At 45.2% G+C, this 20735-nt stretch overlaps 1 protein-coding gene across 1 annotated transcript in view; it reads right to left on the bottom strand.

Annotated features, from left to right (window-relative positions):
• The window catches only part of CALCR (calcitonin receptor), a 173907-nt gene that overhangs the window by 143078 nt on the left and 10094 nt on the right, over window positions 1-20735 (bottom strand). Inside the window, exon 2 of the mRNA XM_083189448.1 lies at window positions 14035-14119. Coding sequence (XP_083045574.1) covers window positions 14035-14119 — 85 coding nt within the window. The remainder of the gene's footprint in view (window positions 1-14034; window positions 14120-20735) is intronic.

Below are 20735 nucleotides of genomic sequence, written 5' to 3'. Positions count from 1 at the left end.
AAAATCTTAAACTACACAAATAGTTTTTCTCATACTTATAATATAGTAAATGTCATTTATAGCTGTTTTCCTGCAACTTGAAGATGCAGTCAGCATGATGATGGTTACAATGTTGACATTCAGGGCCGCCGACAGGGGGGTGCCCCCCACCTGCACACTGCCTCCTATACGGCGGCTCCCCGGCCAGCCAGGCACACAAACCACACAGGGCAGCCGGCAGAGCACCGAGCCCAGGACACAGAGGGGGAGCGCCGATCAGCATCATCCGGGCGCTCTCCTCTATGTCCCAGGCTCGGCGCTCTGCAGGCTGCACTGTGCAATGTGCAGTCATGACCAGTGGTGGTTTTTACCTATGGGTTGCAGGGCTGCAGCCCCTCAAGGTAAAATCCGCCACTGTCTCTGTCTAAAGTGAAGCCAGATGAGGTCTGTGAGACTGCTCTGGCTTCACTGTGACTGGCAATGACTTTCTATTGGAAGTCCGACCTGCCAGTCACTGAAGGCATGCCATCGGGAGGTGTTCCCTCCCTCCGTGATACCTTTCTGTGCGCAAATGCTCAGCAGCCCCAAATACGGGTTCTGTGCATGCGCAGTACAGCGGACCATATTGCGCATAAAACAGTGGGTGTTACCCTGCTCAGACCCGATGTCCGCCCCCGAGCGTGAGATTTGCCAAAGCCGTTCACTCTTGGGGTCTGCAGATGCACAAATAGGGCCAAATCCGGGAAGCTGAATGACCCCCCCATAGTGTTGAATTGCATTTTGTATCCTTAGTACATAGAGTTTTCAAGAATTTTATATAGCAAAAAACATGTAGATAGGACATAGTTAAAAAGCTTTAAATGAAGACTGAACAGAATGACCAGTCCCTTAGAGCAGGGTTCCCAATCTTTTTTGAATCACGGCACGGTACAAGAGTTTTTTCACGGCACCCCTAGACCCCAAAATGTACAACAAATATATAAAATCAAGTGAATTTTGTTTATATGTGATCTTTGGTTCAGTTATATTGTAAAGGGTTCTATTTGTACAAATATTTTATTATTGTAGTCACCAGAACTGGTTTTGTCCATAAATAAATGACATAAATAATTTTAGTTGGTCTTGTACCACCAACCCGAGGCACCCCTGCAAGTGTCCCAAAGCACCCCAGGGAGCCATGGCACACAGTTTGGGAACCACTGCCCTAGAGTAAAACAATTTTGTTTACTATGACAATGTATTCACTCCTCAGCAATCTGTAACAAGAGAGAGCCTTGGATTTCTCATTTCTGGTGACCATGCAGACGGTATATACTATGCCCATATAACCTTATGTAGGTCACATATTCTAATAGTGCTCCGTTCATGGTTTGTGCAAAATGAGAGCAAGAAAGCATCTGATAATAGACTGTGGCTGATAACAGACTGCGGCTGATAACAGACTGCGGCTGATAATAGACTGCGGCTGATAACAGACTGCGGCTGATAATAGACTGCGGCTGATAATAGACTGCGGCTGATAACAGACTGCGGCTGATAATAGACTGCGGCTGATAACAGACTGCGGCTGATAACAGACTGCGGCTGATAATAGACTGCGGCTGATAACAGACTGCGGCTGATAACAGACTGCGGCTGATAATAGACTGCGGCTGATAACAGACTGCGGCTGATAACAGACTGCGGCTGATAATAGACTGCGGCTGATAACAGACTGCGGCTGATAACAGACTGCGGCTGATAACAGACTGCGGCTGATAACAGACTGCGGCTGATAGTAGACTGCGGCTGATAACAGACTGCGGCTGATAACAGACTGCGGCTGATAACAGACTGCGGCTGATAACAGACTGCGGCTGATAACAGACTGCGGCTGATAACAGGCTGCGGCTGATAATAGACTGCGGCTGATAATAGACTGTGGCTGATATTCGTACAATGACAGAGGTTAGTGTCCATAGTAACAGTGTAGAAAACGTTCCCTCAAAGAACAACAATTTCATGAATAGCTTCAACCACTTACAAACAGATATAGGTGCTGATTCAGAGCTGTTCGCCACGGGATACGGTCATTTGGTCTACAGCATGATGGTCGACAAGCATTAGGTCAACATGGGGATTGGTCGACATGGCTCAAGGTTGACATAGTTCTACGTCGACAGGTCATTAGGTTGACACAAGCATTAGGTCGACATGGTCTAGGTCGACATGGGGTTTTTGACTGTTTTTTGAGCCGACAGGCGGTATTTCATGTTCTACCATCCATTAGGGTGTGATGGATGAATAAAATAGTGTGCCCAGTGTCCACGTCGTGCCCATGTCGACTGTGCCGACATTTGGGTCAAAAAACATTGAAAAACCCAATGTTGACCTTTTGACTGGCGACCTAGACCATGTTGACCTAACGCCACCTTGACCTACAACCATATTGATCTTGACCCATGTTGACCTAGAACCATGTCGACCAACTTGCTGTAGATCAAATGAACCCATTCCGTTCGCCACTCGCCGCCCTGTCACATAATATTAGACATATCATATAGTCATGTAATACTTGGTACTTGCGTTCCCATTACAGTAATAGCGTTGTTTGTCTATACAATACGTAGGCTCAGTGTGGATTGCTGCACTATTCCTAATAAAGAATATAAACCTTTTTGTAGATATTGCTTTTTAATTGTGCGTTAATAACATTGACATCAACATGGAACATACAGTAAGCAGTCTTCAGAAAATGAGACAATAAAATACCTTTTCCCAGGACAGTTGAAGGAGGTATCATGCAGCAGTTTAGCAGCCGTACATATGATGTCACTCCTAAAAAACCAAGTAAATGACGTCATACATACGACCACTAAGCCACCACGAGAATCTCGTCAGCAATACATCTTTATCCTCACGGAAGAAATGGATGTTAGTGGATAAGTCACCAGGCAATACAACAACAATACAGTTCCTGCTACAGAATATTCATTTATGGTAACTAGTCAGAACCCATGTACAGTAAGGGCGTGTACAGAACATGTAACTGATAAGGCATGCAGCAATGGAAAGAGGCACAAATATATCGGAGAAATCCGTATTAATGACCATGACTGGGATCGTATCTTAAAAATTTCCACCCCTGCCTACATTTGAGGCTGACGGCAGTGAGTTTACAGTTACAATATATATATATATATATATATATATATATATATATATATATATATATATATATATATATATATAAAAAAGGAACAAACGAACCGGCACTCAAGTATCCAGTGGTTAATTGCCCCGGGTGCCAACGAGTAGGAATGAAATACGTGGAAGAATAGACGTGTCACTCCAGGGGACTTTTTCAAAGAGGTTTATGAATCAAAAGAACACAAAGTTACATGGTAAAAGGTCAACGTTTCGATACACAGCGGTATCGTTATCAAGACAGCATGTAACTCACAGGTTTATGCCCGCACGGCGGCGGGACCACAAATATAAAGCATGCTATATATTTGTGGTCCCGCCGCCGTGCGGGCATAAACCTGTGAGTTACATGCTGTCTTGATAACGATACCGCTGTGTATCGAAACGTTGACCTTTTACCATGTAACTTTGTGTTCTTTTGATTCATAAACCTCTTTGAAAAAGTCCCCTGGAGTGACACGTCTATTCTTCCACGTATATATATATATATATATATATATATATATATATATATATATATATATATATATATAATAGGTGATTCATAGCGCCCAACAGGCGCTCTTCACACCATCGTAAGGGGCTGCGCCCCCTTAATTTGTGAACGTTTGTATTGTGAGAAATATGGTTAGATCTGTACGTAAGATGCCTGTATTGCAACTTGAGTTATAGGTGAAATGTGTTAAATAGAGAGCCTATGATGTGGAAGGGGGTGTGTATTGTTTTGTTTCATTAAAAAGCGGTTACAGAGTAAGATGTACATTGATAGTGTGGAGGGTACAGTGACATTTGTGGGTGTGGGGGTTAGGTGCGTGCGTCTTGTTTAGGTGAGAAGGAGGATAGTTACCAGAGAAACCCTGAAGTCCCTGGCCACTTTTTTCATCAGTGTGGCATCCATCTTGGCTCTCTTCCCGGGTGAGATCAAGTTTGATGTATTGGACCCAGTGGTTCTCTGGTTCTATTTGGATATAGACTGTTTTATTACACTTTTGGAATTTTTATCGTATCTTTTTCTGGAAGTGTGACGTTCTTCATTGTTGTCCTGTGGTGAATAAAATTTTTGGGAATTTATCCATTGGTTTCCTGTGAGCACTCCATGTCCCCTGACGGAGATCGTGACTAAAAGAAACCCTTACATGCACATAGGGCACATATACAAGGTGAGCACTTTCTACCTATGAGCGGGTGACCTGACGGGAAACAAAGATACCTTTATGTGAAAATAGGGCAAAGTGAAAAGGTCAGTTACGGAGTACTCCTGGTGTGAATGAAAATCCATTGACATCCAACTGACCAGCTTCCCTTTGTCTTCTTTTATACATCCCCCCATCTAAGCTTGGGGTCTACAAGGTTCTGAAAGAATCTCTACAAGCTGAGGCAGCGCAACTGTAAACATCATTTTCTGGCTACATTGTTTCTATGAGGAGTGGTAATCCTTGGGTGGCTACAGTGCAGCAGTCTCCTGGCGCTATCGTTTCGGAACTATTCTTTTCAATTCTAGGTATGTGTGTGTGCAATAGTATAGTAGGGTGTTTTTGAGTCAGCGGCTCCCCACTGGCGGAGGTCACGACACAGGAAAACAGGAGGCTGGGTAGTGATAGGGGTGTGTGGGCATAAGGGAGACTAAAGAGGAGGGTGGGGGACACTGTGCAGCATCGCGGGAGGGGGGTGCGGGGGTGCCGTGAATCGCGGGAGGGGGGTCCGTAAATCGCGGGAGGAGGGCCGCAAATCGCAGGAGGATGGTGCCGTGAATCGCGGGAGGGGGGTTGCAAAACGCGGGAGGGGGGCGCAGCGAATCACGGGAGGGGGGCGCGGCGAATGGTGGGAGGAGGCACGGGGGTGCCATGAATCTCAGGGGTGCCGCGAATCACGGGAGGGGGGGGTCGCGGGGGGGCGCAAATCGCGGGAGGGGGTCAGCGAATCGTGAGAGGGGGGCGCGGGGGGCCGCCGTGAATCGCGGGGGGGGCACGAATCATGGGAGGGGGGGTGGGAATCGTGGGAGGGGGGCGCAAATCTCAGGAGGGGGGTGCCGTGAATCGTGGGGGTTTGCAAATCGCGAGAGGGGGCGCAGCGAAACACGGGAGGGGGCGCGGCGAATCGCGGGAGGGGGCGCGGGGGTGCCGCAAATCACGGGAGGGGGGGTCGCGGGGGGCCGCAAATTGTGGGAGGGGGTCCGCAAATCACGGGAGGGGGGGTTCGCGAATCGCGGGAGGGGGCTTGGGTCCGCAAATTGCGGGAGGGGGGCACAGGGGGGGCCACGAATCGCGGGAGGAGGGGCGCGGGGGTGCCGTGTATCGCGGGAGGGGGGGTAGCGGGGGTCCTGCAAATCGCGGGAGGGGGTGGTCGCGGGGATCCCACGAATCGCGGGAGGGGGGGTCGCGGGGGTCCCGCGAATCATGGGAGGGGGGGTTGCGGGGGTCTCGGGAGGGGGGCTGGCAGGGGGGGGGGTTGCAGGAGTAATGGTGGATGGTGGCTGTGGAGTATTGGTGGATGGTGTACTGTAGCCCTGGCTGGGCGGGGGAGGTGATGTCAAGGGGGTTGGGTGTGTAGAACGTTATACACATGGAACACTTTTGCCTGGGAGGGGCGGGTTTGTGTATCCAGCTGGGCGGGAGCGTTATATACACATGGGATGAGTGACAGATCTGGCTAAACAGATAAGAGATATATTTTTTTCACTTAGGATTATTGAAGAGAAATGGGAAATATGGAATGAATTGAGGCGCTGCTCCTAATATGAAGTAGGATTGTAAAGCAACTTTCCTCCTGACTGGCATCAGCTGTGATAGGCAGCAATCCCGTAGGTGATTGGGCAAATCTCCATTGAGAAGTTCCCTCTCACAAGCAGGAGGTTGGTGTGTGTCAGTACAGTATAGCGCCAACCAGGTGCACATCTGCGAGGGGAAATGCATGGCTGCTAATGACCCATGCAGATGCTTTTGTGACATGTAATCAGGGCCGTCTTTTCGTATGGGCTTAATGGGCACTTGCCCAGGGGCCCCAGGTGTATAAGGGCCCTATGATGATAGCTGAGGATCCCCTTTTTCCAGGGATACCAGAATTTTGAAAATCGGCCCTGGGGAACTGGAGATATCCAACTTCAAAGCAGCAGTCCACATCCGACCTGTTAAATGCAATTCCCAGTCATATTTCTCAGATTCTCTCTGACTTAGAGTTTTTCTGAGAGTATATTCCAAAAGCTGTGACGCTCCCCTTTCTGTCGACACTAGGGGCTTTTCTCTGTCATGCCCAGAACCAGAGATATCAGCCTTCCAGCAGCCAGTCCCTGCTCCAGCTCCAAACGTCTGGTCTGCAGTTTTATATTTTTGTTATTTTTGCTCTGGCTCCTGATCTCTGATCCCCAAGTTCCCAGCACCTCCTGAAAGTTGGGACTCTAGGTTTTTATACTATTGAAGGCTAAGAAATCTATTTCCTGATAATGGCGATATCTGCAGTCAAACAAGCTGCCCTTCCACCAGAAAATAACGAATATTAAGTCCACTCCATTATCCAACACCCCCTACCTCCCTGGAAGTCATTTACAAGGGACCCTTCATTCAGCTCAGTGCCCCTTCCACACGTTAGTGTTCTCCCTCCCACCACCTGTGCAGTAAAGGAGTAATTAGCAGAAGTTACTGCTCCAGGTCCTACATGTTGAATGGAAGATAGAGCACCCGCTGCCACCCGTGGGACATTAAAGCTGCTGCTGATAGCACCCTCCACTCCTAGGAGGGGAGAATGGGTAAGGGCCCCAGTGCATTGCGTTGCCCAGGGGCCCACACTGCTGTTAAGATGGCCCTGCATGTAATCAGTACAAACTGAACTCAACGGCCTGTTGTCTGTGACCAGGAGGTTAACATTAATCAGAGGTTCCTCTCAAAATGCCAACTGGGCCGAATAATCAAGGTCTAAGTCTTGTGTGGGCCACAAGAAAAAAAAAAAAGAGTTCTACATACAATTTTCAAAGGGTTATTAGAAAAAACTATATTATATTATATATCAGTGTCTATTTAGCCTTCAAATTCACATCCTGACACAGAGAATAAGCTGAAATTCACATTGTGACACAGGGAATGAGTAAAAGTTCACATTCTGACACAGAGAAGAAGCCAAAATTCACAGTCTGCCTTCAGCCGCCAGAAATATGCACCTCCGCCTTCAGATATGCCTACCCGCCTCTGCCGCTCCAACTGCCCTCCTCTTTTGGCATTCCTTTGGCGCCTGATGTAAGCGCCCTATGCCGGTGTGTGGGTGCGTGGTGACGTCACCCGTGCACCCGCGCAAAGCACTGCCGAGAACGGGCTTCAGAAGAAACGTCAAGCCCATCAGCAGCCATAAAAGCCCGTTCCCAGCAGTGCTTTTTGCAGGTGCCAGCGCTTCTTGTCACTGTCAGCAGCCCATCAGCCTGAGGCCCACAAAAGTAGGCGGCCAGGGCCGCATGTGGCCCGCGGGCTGCGAGTTTGACATGCCTGCTGCACAGGCTGTAAACAGCCCCTTGTCTGGGAAATACCACATGTGGAGGTCACAGAAAATCTAATTGTAAGGAGAAAGCGAGCCTCAGAATATTAGATGTCCTAGAGATCTGATATAGATCTGATGTAGATGTAAATGTCTGGTACACTGTAAATCATACAGATTAAATTGAAATTCTGTAAATCTGCTGTGACCTTGCTTCTGCACAGGAAGTCTATAAGGCTGTCACTCAAACTCGTAATGAAATAATTAGAGAAGCAATTAGCCCTTAACATGGGAACTTGCTGCAGAGTGTGGGGAAATTATTTATTTCATGCATATTACAAATGTGTCCAGAGTAATCCTATATAATAAAAGACTAATTCTGCTCCTTACCTCTATGGGAAGAATTCAAGTGTTTTGCGCACCAGCGGCTACTTGATGGCGCTTGATGGAGCAAATCAAGCGTTGCTCGGTTCGGCCTTGCACAGGTGTTATGTTGTTCTGTCACTTTGATGTGCTGGGAACCAGTGTATGTATAATGGGTCATACTTGCCAACATTTTTGTCTCCTCACTGGGAAAATCCCGGAGAGTAGGTGCTGCTGGAGGCTACAGGGGGATCGGCATTAGGCTAAACGGCCGTGAATCATGTACTTCCGTGGGGCGGGGGCCTACCGGATCAGTACAACACAAAGCTATACTCTGCATACTGCATCCTATGCAGAACAGCAGCTGCTTAGGACACTGACCGGCTCAGCAGCACAGGCCAGAACAATACATAGTTACATAGCATTTAAGGCTGAATAAAGACTCCCATCTATCCAGTTCAACGTTGGTGTATTAGCTTCATCCCTTGTTATACGTTGTGTATACTGATATATTTAAGGACAGATTATGGTTATTGTTAGTACCCCTGTATGTTTTTAACCAACAGATGCTTGTCCAACCTTATTTTAAACGTATTGATTGTGTCTGCCGACACCACATGTCCAGGAAGAGAGTTCCATAGTTTGGCTGCCCTTACTGTAAAAAAATGCTTTCTTCTAAGGGAACGAAATCTTCTTTCCCGAGCTGAACTGTGGTTTAATACAGTCCCTAAACAGGGAAACAAAATGATATTGGAGGTGTTACGGAATTCCTGTATGCTTTGATGAGACCACTATAGGAATGCTGGAGAGGTCTTCAAGCCCTATAACAGCTGCCTTCTAAACCCTTAGAACACTTTCACCGGTACTTGAGCGACCGCCAGGTCTTATTCTCTCAGGCTGTAGAGGCTAATCAAAGTAATAGGAATGGACGAGAGGGTTTTGGAGTAGCACAGGCAGGACAGGTAGCTCAAGCTGGTCAGATTGTGGAGCACAGATTGTGCTGGTCAGATTGTGGAGCACTTCTGGGGTTGCTAGGCAACCAGGGACATGGCCACACTTTGTCGCCCCTGTTGCTCACAGTGCAATGTCCTGGTGGCTCGTGTCCTAGATCTGTTTTCTTCTCTGAGGTATCCCCTAACCAAAATCAGCAATGGATGAAGACTATAGGGGTTACACGAATTTCTTTACAGGATCGGACCTGGTGGTGGATTTGAAAAAATCACCATCAGCTGGTGGTGGATTTGAGAAATATCCCCATAAGAAAACAGATAGAAATAGATTTACTATCAATGATCTTGTTCTACGCTGTCATTTCTGTTTTCAATCAATGGCAGGAAACCATTGATGGGAAAACATTGATGGGTAGACTATTGATGATTATCGTTATTGTTGGACTTCTGACCATGGTGGGCCTATTAGGGAAGAGGGCGGGGCTAAGTGGGTCAAGCGGGAAGGGCTGAGTGCTGCGTAAAAAAAAGTGGAAAACAATTTCAACCTCCATCTTTAATTGCAGAACCAACAACGATTGGTGCGAAACCATTGCTGCTAACCACTAATGTTCTATGGCCACATTAATGGAGCCTTTGGCTCCGTAATCTGCAAGGCTTCGCTCTAATTCCAACTGTTTCGCTCTAGTAGAGGCTGTCTATTATTTAGGAGGCCGCCTCCTGTTGTAAATTGATTCATTTCGTGCCCAATAAAGTTACGACAATTTTTTCTTTTTTCTCAGGTTTTACTTTATTAGACACAAGAAACATATTGACTTTTAAGTTACCTTGAAACATAATAGCACACTTAAAAATCAATATCGCTCTTGCTGTGTTTATGCAACATTAATACTTTAATCTTTTAAATGAATCTGTTTTGCTGATAAGGAGTCCCACATGGGCGTGATTCGCATTCCCTTTACTGTCGTAATCCAGTGCTAATTGCCATAGTTTGAAATGATTAATTATCCAGTTTGAAGCACATCCACAAACACTAACTTCAGTCATTCAACTTTTAATCTTTCACTTATTTCCCGATGTTATATTCGGAGAACATTTATTTTGATAGCGTGGCACATCGATAATATATTAATGTTGGCTAATTAATCATTTTGATCTGATTATAAAGTCATATTGCAGTCATTTTTGTACTATTGTACTATAATTATGTCTCTATTGTGGATCTATCAATACAGTAATGGCATAGGCAAACCTGGAAGCACCCTCCTCGCTGCCTGGCCAGTGGCACTTGATGCAGTATAAAGGGCGCAACGCATACCTATCGCACCCTATTATATCTTGCCAGGGTGTGACATTTGCAAAAATGATGTTTAGAATAAAGAGAATGTGACGTCTATGCTCCTGTTAGGAGGGGGAATCAGCCACAGAAGCAATACCAACCGGCAGGGGAGGAGAGGTGCCCCACCTGAGAGCAGGAGACCAGCGGCAGATGACTCCATTGTCTCCCAGTTACGCCTCTGACTGAACCCAATTATACTGTTACTTTTTTTTAGACATCTAAAAAAAAAAGGAAGAAGAATCCAAGTCCCTGCAAGCGGGCTTTGGCCCTGGACAGGGGTAGCCTTGGGGGGCTCTTTATTGGGGGGTTTCCACTCCGCCAGGTACCCTGTCCAGGCAATGTCTGTAACCAGGCAAGTCATAATGGGGGGGCCACAGTGTTGTTTTTTTAGACCCTGTTGTTGAACAGGGATTCAGTATTGAATCCCGGCGGTCAGGATCCCGGCGTTCAGAATCCCGACGCCAGAATCCCGACAGCCGAAATGCCGACAAGGGGGGGACGTGGATCGCCCCCCCTTGCGGGCTCGCTGCGCTTGCCACGCAGCGGGCCCGGTGCCTCGCTACGCTCGGCACGCTAATTTATTCTCCCTCCAGGGGTGTCGTGGACACCCCAGGAGGGAGAATGTGTCGGCATTTCGGCGGTCGGGATTCCGGCGTCGGGATTCTGAACGCCGGGATCCCGACCGCCGGGATTTTAACTGCATCCCGTTGGACAGAACTGATCTGTGCATGGTTCTGCAAACTCGCCAGCCTGAACCTGGTCTATTACATTTGCTATTTTGATGTTTTCATGATTCCACCGCTATTAACCAAGAGGATTTCAAAATCCTCCGATGTGGCTGAATTAAAGCCAGCGTCTGCCTGACCCCCATGCACTCGGTGTAATAATGGTAGATGTTTTTGTCCGAATTTAAGACAGATGCGATTTTTTTCACAAAAGTTGTACATTCTACAAAGTTGGGCAATGTAATAGTAATCATTAAAAGTTGGATGCTTTTGGCTCCGAATAAGGCTGTCCGGTAAAAAGTTTGATCCAGATTATCATTAAACATACAACTTACAAAGTTCTAAAGTATAAAGTCAGACAAAATTAGAGCTGTTTTAGATTGGGTGAGTTGTATTGGACAATGTTTAAATTCACTTACAAGTACACAATTACAGCAAAATTGTAACAAATAAACATTTTTGAAATTATTTCTAACCTTAAAACATCACAAATATACTTCAATCTGCCAAAAAAGCTCATGTACTGTACATGTAATTTTTGCACTCTTTCCATTTTAATTACATGGACATGATTCGGAAACACACGAATACCAATATTCTGTATGTAACATAGTAGTATGTAACTATGACTGCATCTGCAGACAAAAGGCCTAAGTCATGTTACCTCTCTAAGCTGCTTACCGAGTGCTGAAAGCCACCCATCATCCGGCCGAATGACTCCCACCCTGCTGATTCCCCTCGGTACCATGTGAGGGGATTTGTACAAGAACACATCCCCACGCATGTAGCTGAAGGGGAGAGAAAGCATTTCATGATCGCCGACTGACTAAACTGACTTTTATTTCCGTCTGTGTCCACCTAAGAGGGGGCAGGCGCTAACGTCATTGTGTAACGTCGCTGACGGGTGTGCACATGCGCAGAAATGGGGTGGTATCTGCCTATTTAGTGGGAGTGTCAGGGAAAACGCAGGTGTGCCACAGAAATTTAGGGGAGGGTGTGTGATGTCAACTTCATTCCGGATATGCCTTTATTTATTCGCAGCTGCCGCATAAGTCCGGGGATACACGGCGCTTGGAATGAGTAGTAAACAAGTGGAACAATCATTCAATGGTAAGCGTCTTGCGATTGGATTTGGACATTTTCTACCTGTTCCCTGGCCGCTGCACATTCGCTTAGCAGCAATCAGGTCTGAATTAGGCCCGTAACTTGAGCCAATAGTAGAAAATGCAGATCATTCGGACAGGTTGAATAACGTCAGGGCTGCTGCATACTGTGGAGGTGCTGATGGCAGCCGATGTGGGAGGGGGGAGGGGGCAGTGACCAGCCTTTGTGCTAGCGACCAGCTGGGGGTGTGTGCTTGTGACCAGCCGGGTGTGTGTGTGCTAGTGACCAGCCGGGGGGGGGGGGGGGGGGGGTGGCGCTGCTTATCCTGCTTCGGCGCCCTGCATATTTTGTGTGGGCAGGACAGCCAGGCAGTGGGGTATAGCAGACAAATGTGGTCCGGCCCACAGGGAAATCGCCCGGTTTCCCGGTGGCCCATTCCGCCCCTGCCGCTTATATAGCGCACACATATTCCACAGCGCTTTACAGAGAATATTTGAACACTCAAATCAGTCCCTGCCCCAGTGGAGTTTACAATCTATATTCCCTACCACATGTACACGCACACACAGGTCATTAGGTTGACATGGGTTAGGTCGACAGGGGCATTAGGTTGACATGGGTTAGGTCAACAGTCAAAAGGTCAACATGGGGTTTTTCCCAGTTTTTTGAGCCGACATGTACCGACAGGCGGTATTTCATTTCCTACCATCCACTAGGGTGTGGTCACGAGGCACCGAGCCTGAAGCATGGCGAGCTCAGTGAACAATGCGAGGCGACGCGGTGCACTTTAACCTGTGCCCATGTCGACTGTGTCGAAATTCGGGTAAACAAATAGCGAAAAACCCTTATCATTCATAACGTTCTCCATATACGGAACAAGACAGGCCCTTTGGGTGGAGCATGACACACCCCCTCAATGGGACGCTGTGCAAAATTCTACTACCAACTATAATCTCCCTGAAACTAGTTTCCAAAAGTAGGCAAGTATGTTCATACATTTCACAATCACACAAGAAAATAAAGTATTGCTGGGTGCACTAAGACGTCCTTTTTTGATAATTATAAAATATAACTTTTAATGTTTTAAAAGTTGCCATTTATAAAACATACATACACATCAGAGACTCCTCTATTAAGAAAGTAACAAGAATATACAAAATAAATTGAACTATCAATCTACGAATTGTATGGTGCGTATGATAGTGTGAGATCTGACAATTTTGCGAAAAAATAAATATTACAGTGGTAAAAAAGTAAAATAAGAATACACACTCTCACTGTGTCTGAATTAAAGTGTATTGGTTATAAAATAATAATAAAAGCACATTAAAGACACACAGAGAAGGGTGGTGTATATCATAATCTATTTGTACTTGCACAAATATACAAAAAACACACAGGGACATCGTATCCCTGCAAATTAAGGATTTAATGAGGCAGTGGTCCGACACTGTTTTAATACACTTATTCCAATTTCTTTATCTTTCTCACATCTGTCACTAACGTTTTAATATTTCACCTTTTTTTTTAGCAAAATCATTAAAAGTTATATTTTATAATTATCAAAAAAGGATGTCTTACTGCACCCAGCAATACTTTCTTTTCTTGTGTGGTTGTGTAGTTCATTCAAAGTTAAGGGTAGCACCACCATGAGCAAATACTATCAAAGGGTATCAATCCCATAAGAACAAAAAGAATATATCTCTTTGGAGAACAGACAGTCCAAGACCTATCTACTAAAATCTGGTGCAGGATTTCTCTCTTTTTGTTAAATAATGTTCATACATTTACCTCATAGTCCCAAAACCTAATTCATGACACAGCATCATGCGGTGATGAAAGCCAAACCTTTTACCCAATGAAAATGAGAATAATATGTACGGCTTTGTAGCATTAGGATACATATTAACAACAACCATTCAGGAATACTTACAATGACAAGAATAATTAGCAGTATGCAGCAGTGGTTTGTTTTCTTCTCCCGAGTGTCTCTGAGAAATGACCAGTCCATAGCTGAGCTGCAGGGAGGGAATATAACATCTGATTAGAATTTTCCTTTCTCTAATATCAGGCAGATTTTATTTGTATAAGCTTTACTTGTAACAATCCAGTTATCCATCTGTTCCTGAACTAAGCAACAAGGGGCTGGCAGGGTTTACCCAGGGTTGCCTACCCTCCTGGAATGGCCGGGAGGATCCCGAAAATCAGGTCACCCTCCCGGCCCACCGGAAAGATGGGCAACCCTCCTAGATAACGCAGGACCTCACTGTAGTGTCAAAAATGTGCGGCTTTTTGGGTGGGGCTAAATATGCAAATTGCTTCACTTTAGGGCCACCCCCTCCTCGGGGACCTGCCAATTGCAGGATTTGCCGTACTGGGGGCAGGGCTTGAAGATGTCCACATCAGGCCCCACCCCCTGAAGTGCTGCTGACAGTCTGAGACTTTAAAAGTAGGCAAGTATGGCTTTACTAAAATAAATAGTAGTAACTACAGGGGTGCATCCAATTCAGGGACTGCAACTGAAGAGGGCAATGCCCACGGTTCCCTGCACCAGATATTAAGGGGAAAACTTACTAAGACGGGAGTTGTATTTCACATGGGATGTTCCTATGGGCAACCAATCAGATACTATCTATTATCTTCCAGGAGGTGCTAAATAAATAAATAAATTCTACTTCCTACTGATTTAGCACCTTCTAGAGTGGTTTTCAATCTTTTTCAACTCGCGGTACACAAAGCAAGATTTTAAGAATGCCAAGGCACACCATCAGACCCCACAGAGAAAAACACATTGGTCCCCACAGGGAAAAGAATAAACCCATTGGCCCCTTATGAAAAAAACAATCACACTGATCACAAAAATTAAATACATCGGCCGTTACATAAAAACAAATATCAGATTGGTCCCCACATTACAAAAACCTAATTGCGTTGTCCCTCAGAACACAAAAAGTAAACACTTTGACCCCCAGATATACAGTCTGTGCCAGGCTCATCTGCTTGCAGAAGACAGGAGAGACCTTATGCCAATGTCAAATGTGTTCAGTGTGTGGTGCCCCAGGGGGTAGAGTTACTGTAAAAATGCCATCTTGTGAACACCATACGAGTCCCCGTCAGTAATTAGGCGCTGTGGATCCCTTGTGGCACTGAATAAATAAATATATATATATATTCCAATTCTAAACAAGTTTCCGTTTAATTAAATATCTACAATATTTAAATGATAACAATATAAAATATAGAAAATAAAAATCAGACAAAAAGGAAGAATGGATGCCTGGGCCTCTTGATTAATTAATCAGCAGCTGACATATTTTCATTTTGGTACGGATTATTTTAAAAATGTTGATTCATTTCTCATTGAGTTGCTCCCATGATTGAATGAGTAGTCATTATGCATAGTTATATATACTGTAGAATAAAATATTTTGATGATCTATGTCGGCTGATTGGCTCGGGTCTCTTTAAAGATGCCTTGAGCAATCACTGATGCACTCCCCTGATGAAAGCATGCAAATGGGATGGAGAAATGCGTCAGATTTACAAGGAGCCTATAGATGATTGCTGAAAAATATGCTCTTCAAAGAGGCTGTGTTCACTTCAATACCAGTGTGGTACAATGACGGGCAGCTAAGTGACGTCTCCGTCTCTTGTACTGCTCGCTGGCTTTGAAGCTGTCTGGGAATGAGATCATTTCCATTCATATAATATAGATTGATGTCACTTCAACGCCATTATTTAATTCATCCGGCTGACATGCTTAACAAAGGAAAATATATATACAGTATACAGTATCTCTTGTGGCTGATACTATTGTCTCTATTATTACAGCATGCATACTCTGTAATGGAACTGCTGTCAACCAGAAACTTGAATTACTAGTGATCCCATAATCTCTATTGGAAAGTGGAATTTCCTTATACTGTCATATACTGAAAATCTCAGAACAACTACTGTATTATTCTACACTGGATATACATTTCCATCTGATTATTGGTGCAATACATCAAAGTTTAATAAGAAATAAAGTGAAGAGAGACATACGGGTCTATTTACTAATTCCCCTTTTACATCACAAATACCAGGTCGCACCTGGGATTTGGACACTGCTCCGTCACGGGAGCAACCCGGCATTTGTGATGTTTGCTACTCACAGCGACCCGGCCCATTGCTGGGTCGCTGACATCATCCGGGGGGTGGGATGGATCGGTGGCTCGTTTGGCGGGGGTGGGGGAAGGGACAGCACTGAGTTGACGCTGCTGCCTCCTCCAGAGAAGTGAACGGGACCCGGGTTACCCATTCACACAGCCCAGCAACCAGATGTTTGGCTGGATATTGCACACCAAGGAGAGGCTGGTAGGTTGGCACCTTTGAAAAAGCCAGTATAACCGATGAAACATCTCCTTGGTGTGCATTATCTAGCCATCCAGACACCAAACATCTGGACCAACTTACAAAGCTCCAGACCAGAATTGTCCTGTACCAGACCTCAGGACCACCATTTCCTACAGGATCCATTGCAACTCCAAATACAGGTACAGCCTAACCCCCTCTTTTCAAGAACTTTCCACTCCAGGAACTTATTGCTCATCAGTGATCTGATAAACAAATAAGAATCTACGACAATCAGAATAAGGGCCATAGTGAGAGTGTTCGAGATTTGACTTTGAGGGAAATATCAACAGGATTCGAGGTCGTTTAAGGAATGGGACTATGCGTATAACAACCAACACCGTTGTGAGAGACTGCACGTACGGTAGTTATTTCTCATTAATCCAAGTATATTTTATTATCAGCTGATGCCCATTGATGCCTTACAACTATTATTTCTATTTTAATATTGTATTTTTATAGGATTATTACATGTAATAAATAATATCATTTTACTATCCCATGTTATATAATATTTCCTCATAGCAGCACTGTGTTTTATATTGTTTTTCCGTTCCCATGGAAATTTGGCATCTGACGACGGGGGATGTCAGCTGGCCGCCCGCTTCCCGTACAGGCACTCGCAGGTCTAAGACACCATAGAGGTGTCTCAGATCTGCAAGCGCTGTAGAAATCATTTCATGGTTGGTGAAGTGTGATATTCGAAGTGTGAGCGCGGGCGGGCGGTGAATAGATGACACGTAAAGCTGCGAATTTTATAACTTTACATGTTTACCATAATAAGGTCCGTTGTTGTAACTTGCGTGGTATGTTTGTATAATGAAGCATAAAGCATTTGCAGATTTGTACATTGTCTAAGGTAGCACAGTAGCACATTGCTGCAAATCTTACGCATTTTGCACGGCAGAACCCTTGTGGGCCTTTTGCGGTCAGCTTTTGGTGTCAGCCTTTTGACTGTCTACATAGACATTGTCAGTAACCTATACTTGCATACTTTAAGTGCCTCCTCTCTTGGAGTAGTCCGGAGAGGAGACTCTCTGCAGGTTTTATTGCTGTCATTAAGCCCCACCCCTTTCCAATTTGATTAATTTAAGACCGGCCCCTCCCCCAATGAGCCGCGAATGCTGGTATTTGACCGGCAGAGGGAGGGGGTGCGGGGCTGATGCGGGGGGCCCCTGATAAATGCGTGAGGTTTGCCCAGTCTTCCAGGAAGCTGGGAGGGGGACCCCATTTTCGGGACCCTCCCGGCCATTCTGGGAGGGTAGGTAAGTATGCAGTAAGCTTTACCATACCCTTAACAGTAGATGTAAAATACAGCCATGGTGGTTTGGGGGCATAGGAAGAGGTTTATCACAATGACCACAAATAGTGGCATTGCCTATAACAACCAATATTAATCTATCTTGCATCAATGTGCTACTGTATACAGTATTTAAGATTCTAATTAGAAGCTGATTGGTGTCTATGAGCAACACCTACACCTGTCCTCTTTAAAAAGTGTGAGAGATGTATCAAACCTGGAGAGTTTGCGCCTAGCAACCAATCATCTTCTGTAATGTATAGACTTTACTAGGTAAATCATAGCTAGAAGATGAATGGTTGCTAGGGGCAACTTCTTCACTTTAGCTCTCTGAGGCTTGATGCATCTCCCCAGGGCTAGATTAAGGTGTGTGGGGGCCCAGGACAACAAACTTGTGGGGACCCCTAAAAATAAAAGTTATAAAATATACTTTCTTTTCATAACCATTATATCAATCAACATTGTGACTGAGTTCAATTCCTTAAGAAAGAAAATATACAGATGGAGCCAGCCTGGGCCAGCCCGCCAGCGTGACATATCCATAGCACATAGAACATCCTATTGCTGAGATTTCCCATTGCCCCATTCTGGCGGACTGACCAGGGGCAGCGCAGGCTGGCGGGGGGGGGGGGGGGGGAGGAGAGAAGGCGGACGGTGATCAGATCATTAGAGCGGTTCCATCTGCAGTATTTGTTTTTGAAAAAGAAAATGCAAACACACTTTACAAAATGTACCTAATGTTCCAACTATCTTGTATAATGTAAAGAATAACAGAATAAATCGGCACACCGTCACCTCACCAGCGGGCACAGCTGAATCATGCTGTTCTCCGATTTCAGTACCAGCGATGCACTCGATTTAGGGGGAGAATGTGGGGGCCCCGGGATGGTCATCCCTGTCAACCCTCCTTTGATCTGGCCATAATTTCCCACCATATGAGCTCCAGGCATGCTTTGAGGTAGAGCATAGCACCCTCTGACAGGGTCTACCCCTCACCATCATTCATCTTCTGGGATTATGCCAGCCTATGCAGTTGGGTACTGGGTGTGGGGGATATATGTGACAAACTCATGTACCCCATTCATTTGTCTACCACACTCCATAAGCAGGCTGCAGGATTTGCTGAGGAAAGACTGGAGTAGGCCTGTGTCACCCTGCCTATTTTGTTGACTGAATCAAGTCAACATTTATCAGAATTCTGCTAATGAAATCAATCACTGTATGCACATACATGAGGTATGAGGCATCATGCTCCACACCTCTTGCCTCAGGGATGTTTGTTCTAATGACTACATAGCACGAATAACTATTCAGAACACAAATGTTGGCCTCTACATTGAGCAGATACTGTAGCAATGTGAACTGAACCATTTATACTCATTGTTAAGGAAGATGAACTGTACCTTGAACTCTATCTATTAGGACACAGTTGTAGCTGATGCATGTAAACAAAATAACATATTTCTAGATCAGAAGAGAAAAGATGCGAAAAATATAAACACTTTCTGTGCTTTGAATGTGAAATGACGTCTGAGCATTTTGTCCTTTTGTTCCCGTATTCTGCATGAGAGGTACTACAAATGTCAGCATGCGGTTACGGCCATTGGGAAATGTCAGCTCCTGTTGTTTCGGTCAGGATGTGAGCATAAGATTTACTATAGTTACTGTACAATGCATCAATGGACATCTGCTCATTCAGCTGTAACAATAAACACACTTTGGCCCTCATTCTGATTTGTTCTGTGAGCTGCGAGGATTGCAATTTACTGTACAAGCACCAGAGAATCTGCCCCTCCAACTGTCTGCCCCCCTGCCTGCCACAGCCAATTCCCCTCATTAACATGTGAGAACTTGCAATATTGGGTGGAACTCGCAAAATTGAGAGAAGATCAGAATGGCCACTTTTGTGTACTTGTATATGTGTGTGCTTACAAACAAACACATACCATTCTAGCAGTGATTCTTGAAGTTTTTAAGGTCAGGGCCCACAAAGAATGTCAGAATAAGCTTCTGTGCCCAATGATTTTCATTTAAAGCAACAATTTCCATTTGGCAATTTATATTTTAAGAGGGTTTATTTGGCAAAATATTTGTGAATATAAGGCAGTCCCTTCATCTAGATATCATCTGTAGCAAAGGGATGCAGATTATGCTATCATTTGAGCCATGGATATGGGTTTATATGAAATGCTGGCCGTCAGATTCCCAACAGTCATTATCCCACCAGACAAGAAGCAAACAGTTATTGGCGAGTATAGTAACAATAACCCACAGCCTCCTGTTGCCGGCCATTGTACTTCAAATCTCCCGAATTCTTCAGATTCTGACAATGTTGCCACTAAGGAGTATTTTTGCAAGGACAGCGATTTGCTGTAGCTGCTCAGGAGTCCCTGCTGATGACTCATATTATCACCCCTTCTAGGAATCCCTGACAAAAGAGAGAGTCCACAGTACATGATCACACAGGGTCTTCCAATCTGTGCTGGTGTGCACTGACCCATAGCATACTGCTGCTGCAATTAGTGAGCTGTGACTTAGAGTAAACCCCATATTGCAGGCAGCAATGTTAGTATCAAGTCTTGCAGAACTAAAGATATTGTTAATAATGTTATATAGAAATATCTCGCAACAACAAGCATTTAAGCATAGACACTCCCATATATGGAGCTAGACACGCCCTTTGGACAGTGTGACACGCCCCCTGGATGGAACTTCCTACTGTAATCTATTCTAGTTTTCAAAAGTAGGCAAGTCGGAGGCTCACTGTGATCATTGGGCCTGCACATGTTTGAAGTTCTGTTTACATAACTGCACTTTGGGGCAGACTACAGTATACCTCCCAACTTTTCGATGACATGAAGTGGGACCCAACGTGCGGTTGGCCGGCGCTCTGTGCAATGCCAGAGAATGTCCACAGCACCTAATCACTGCTAGTCTGCTTA

This window comes from Crinia signifera, chromosome 5, assembly GCF_055691185.1.
Source record: "Crinia signifera chromosome 5, ASM5569118v1, whole genome shotgun sequence".
NCBI lineage: Eukaryota > Metazoa > Chordata > Amphibia > Anura > Myobatrachidae > Crinia > Crinia signifera.
The sequence above is the reverse complement of the archived record's forward strand: the minus strand, read 5'-3'. Positions and strand labels throughout refer to the sequence as shown.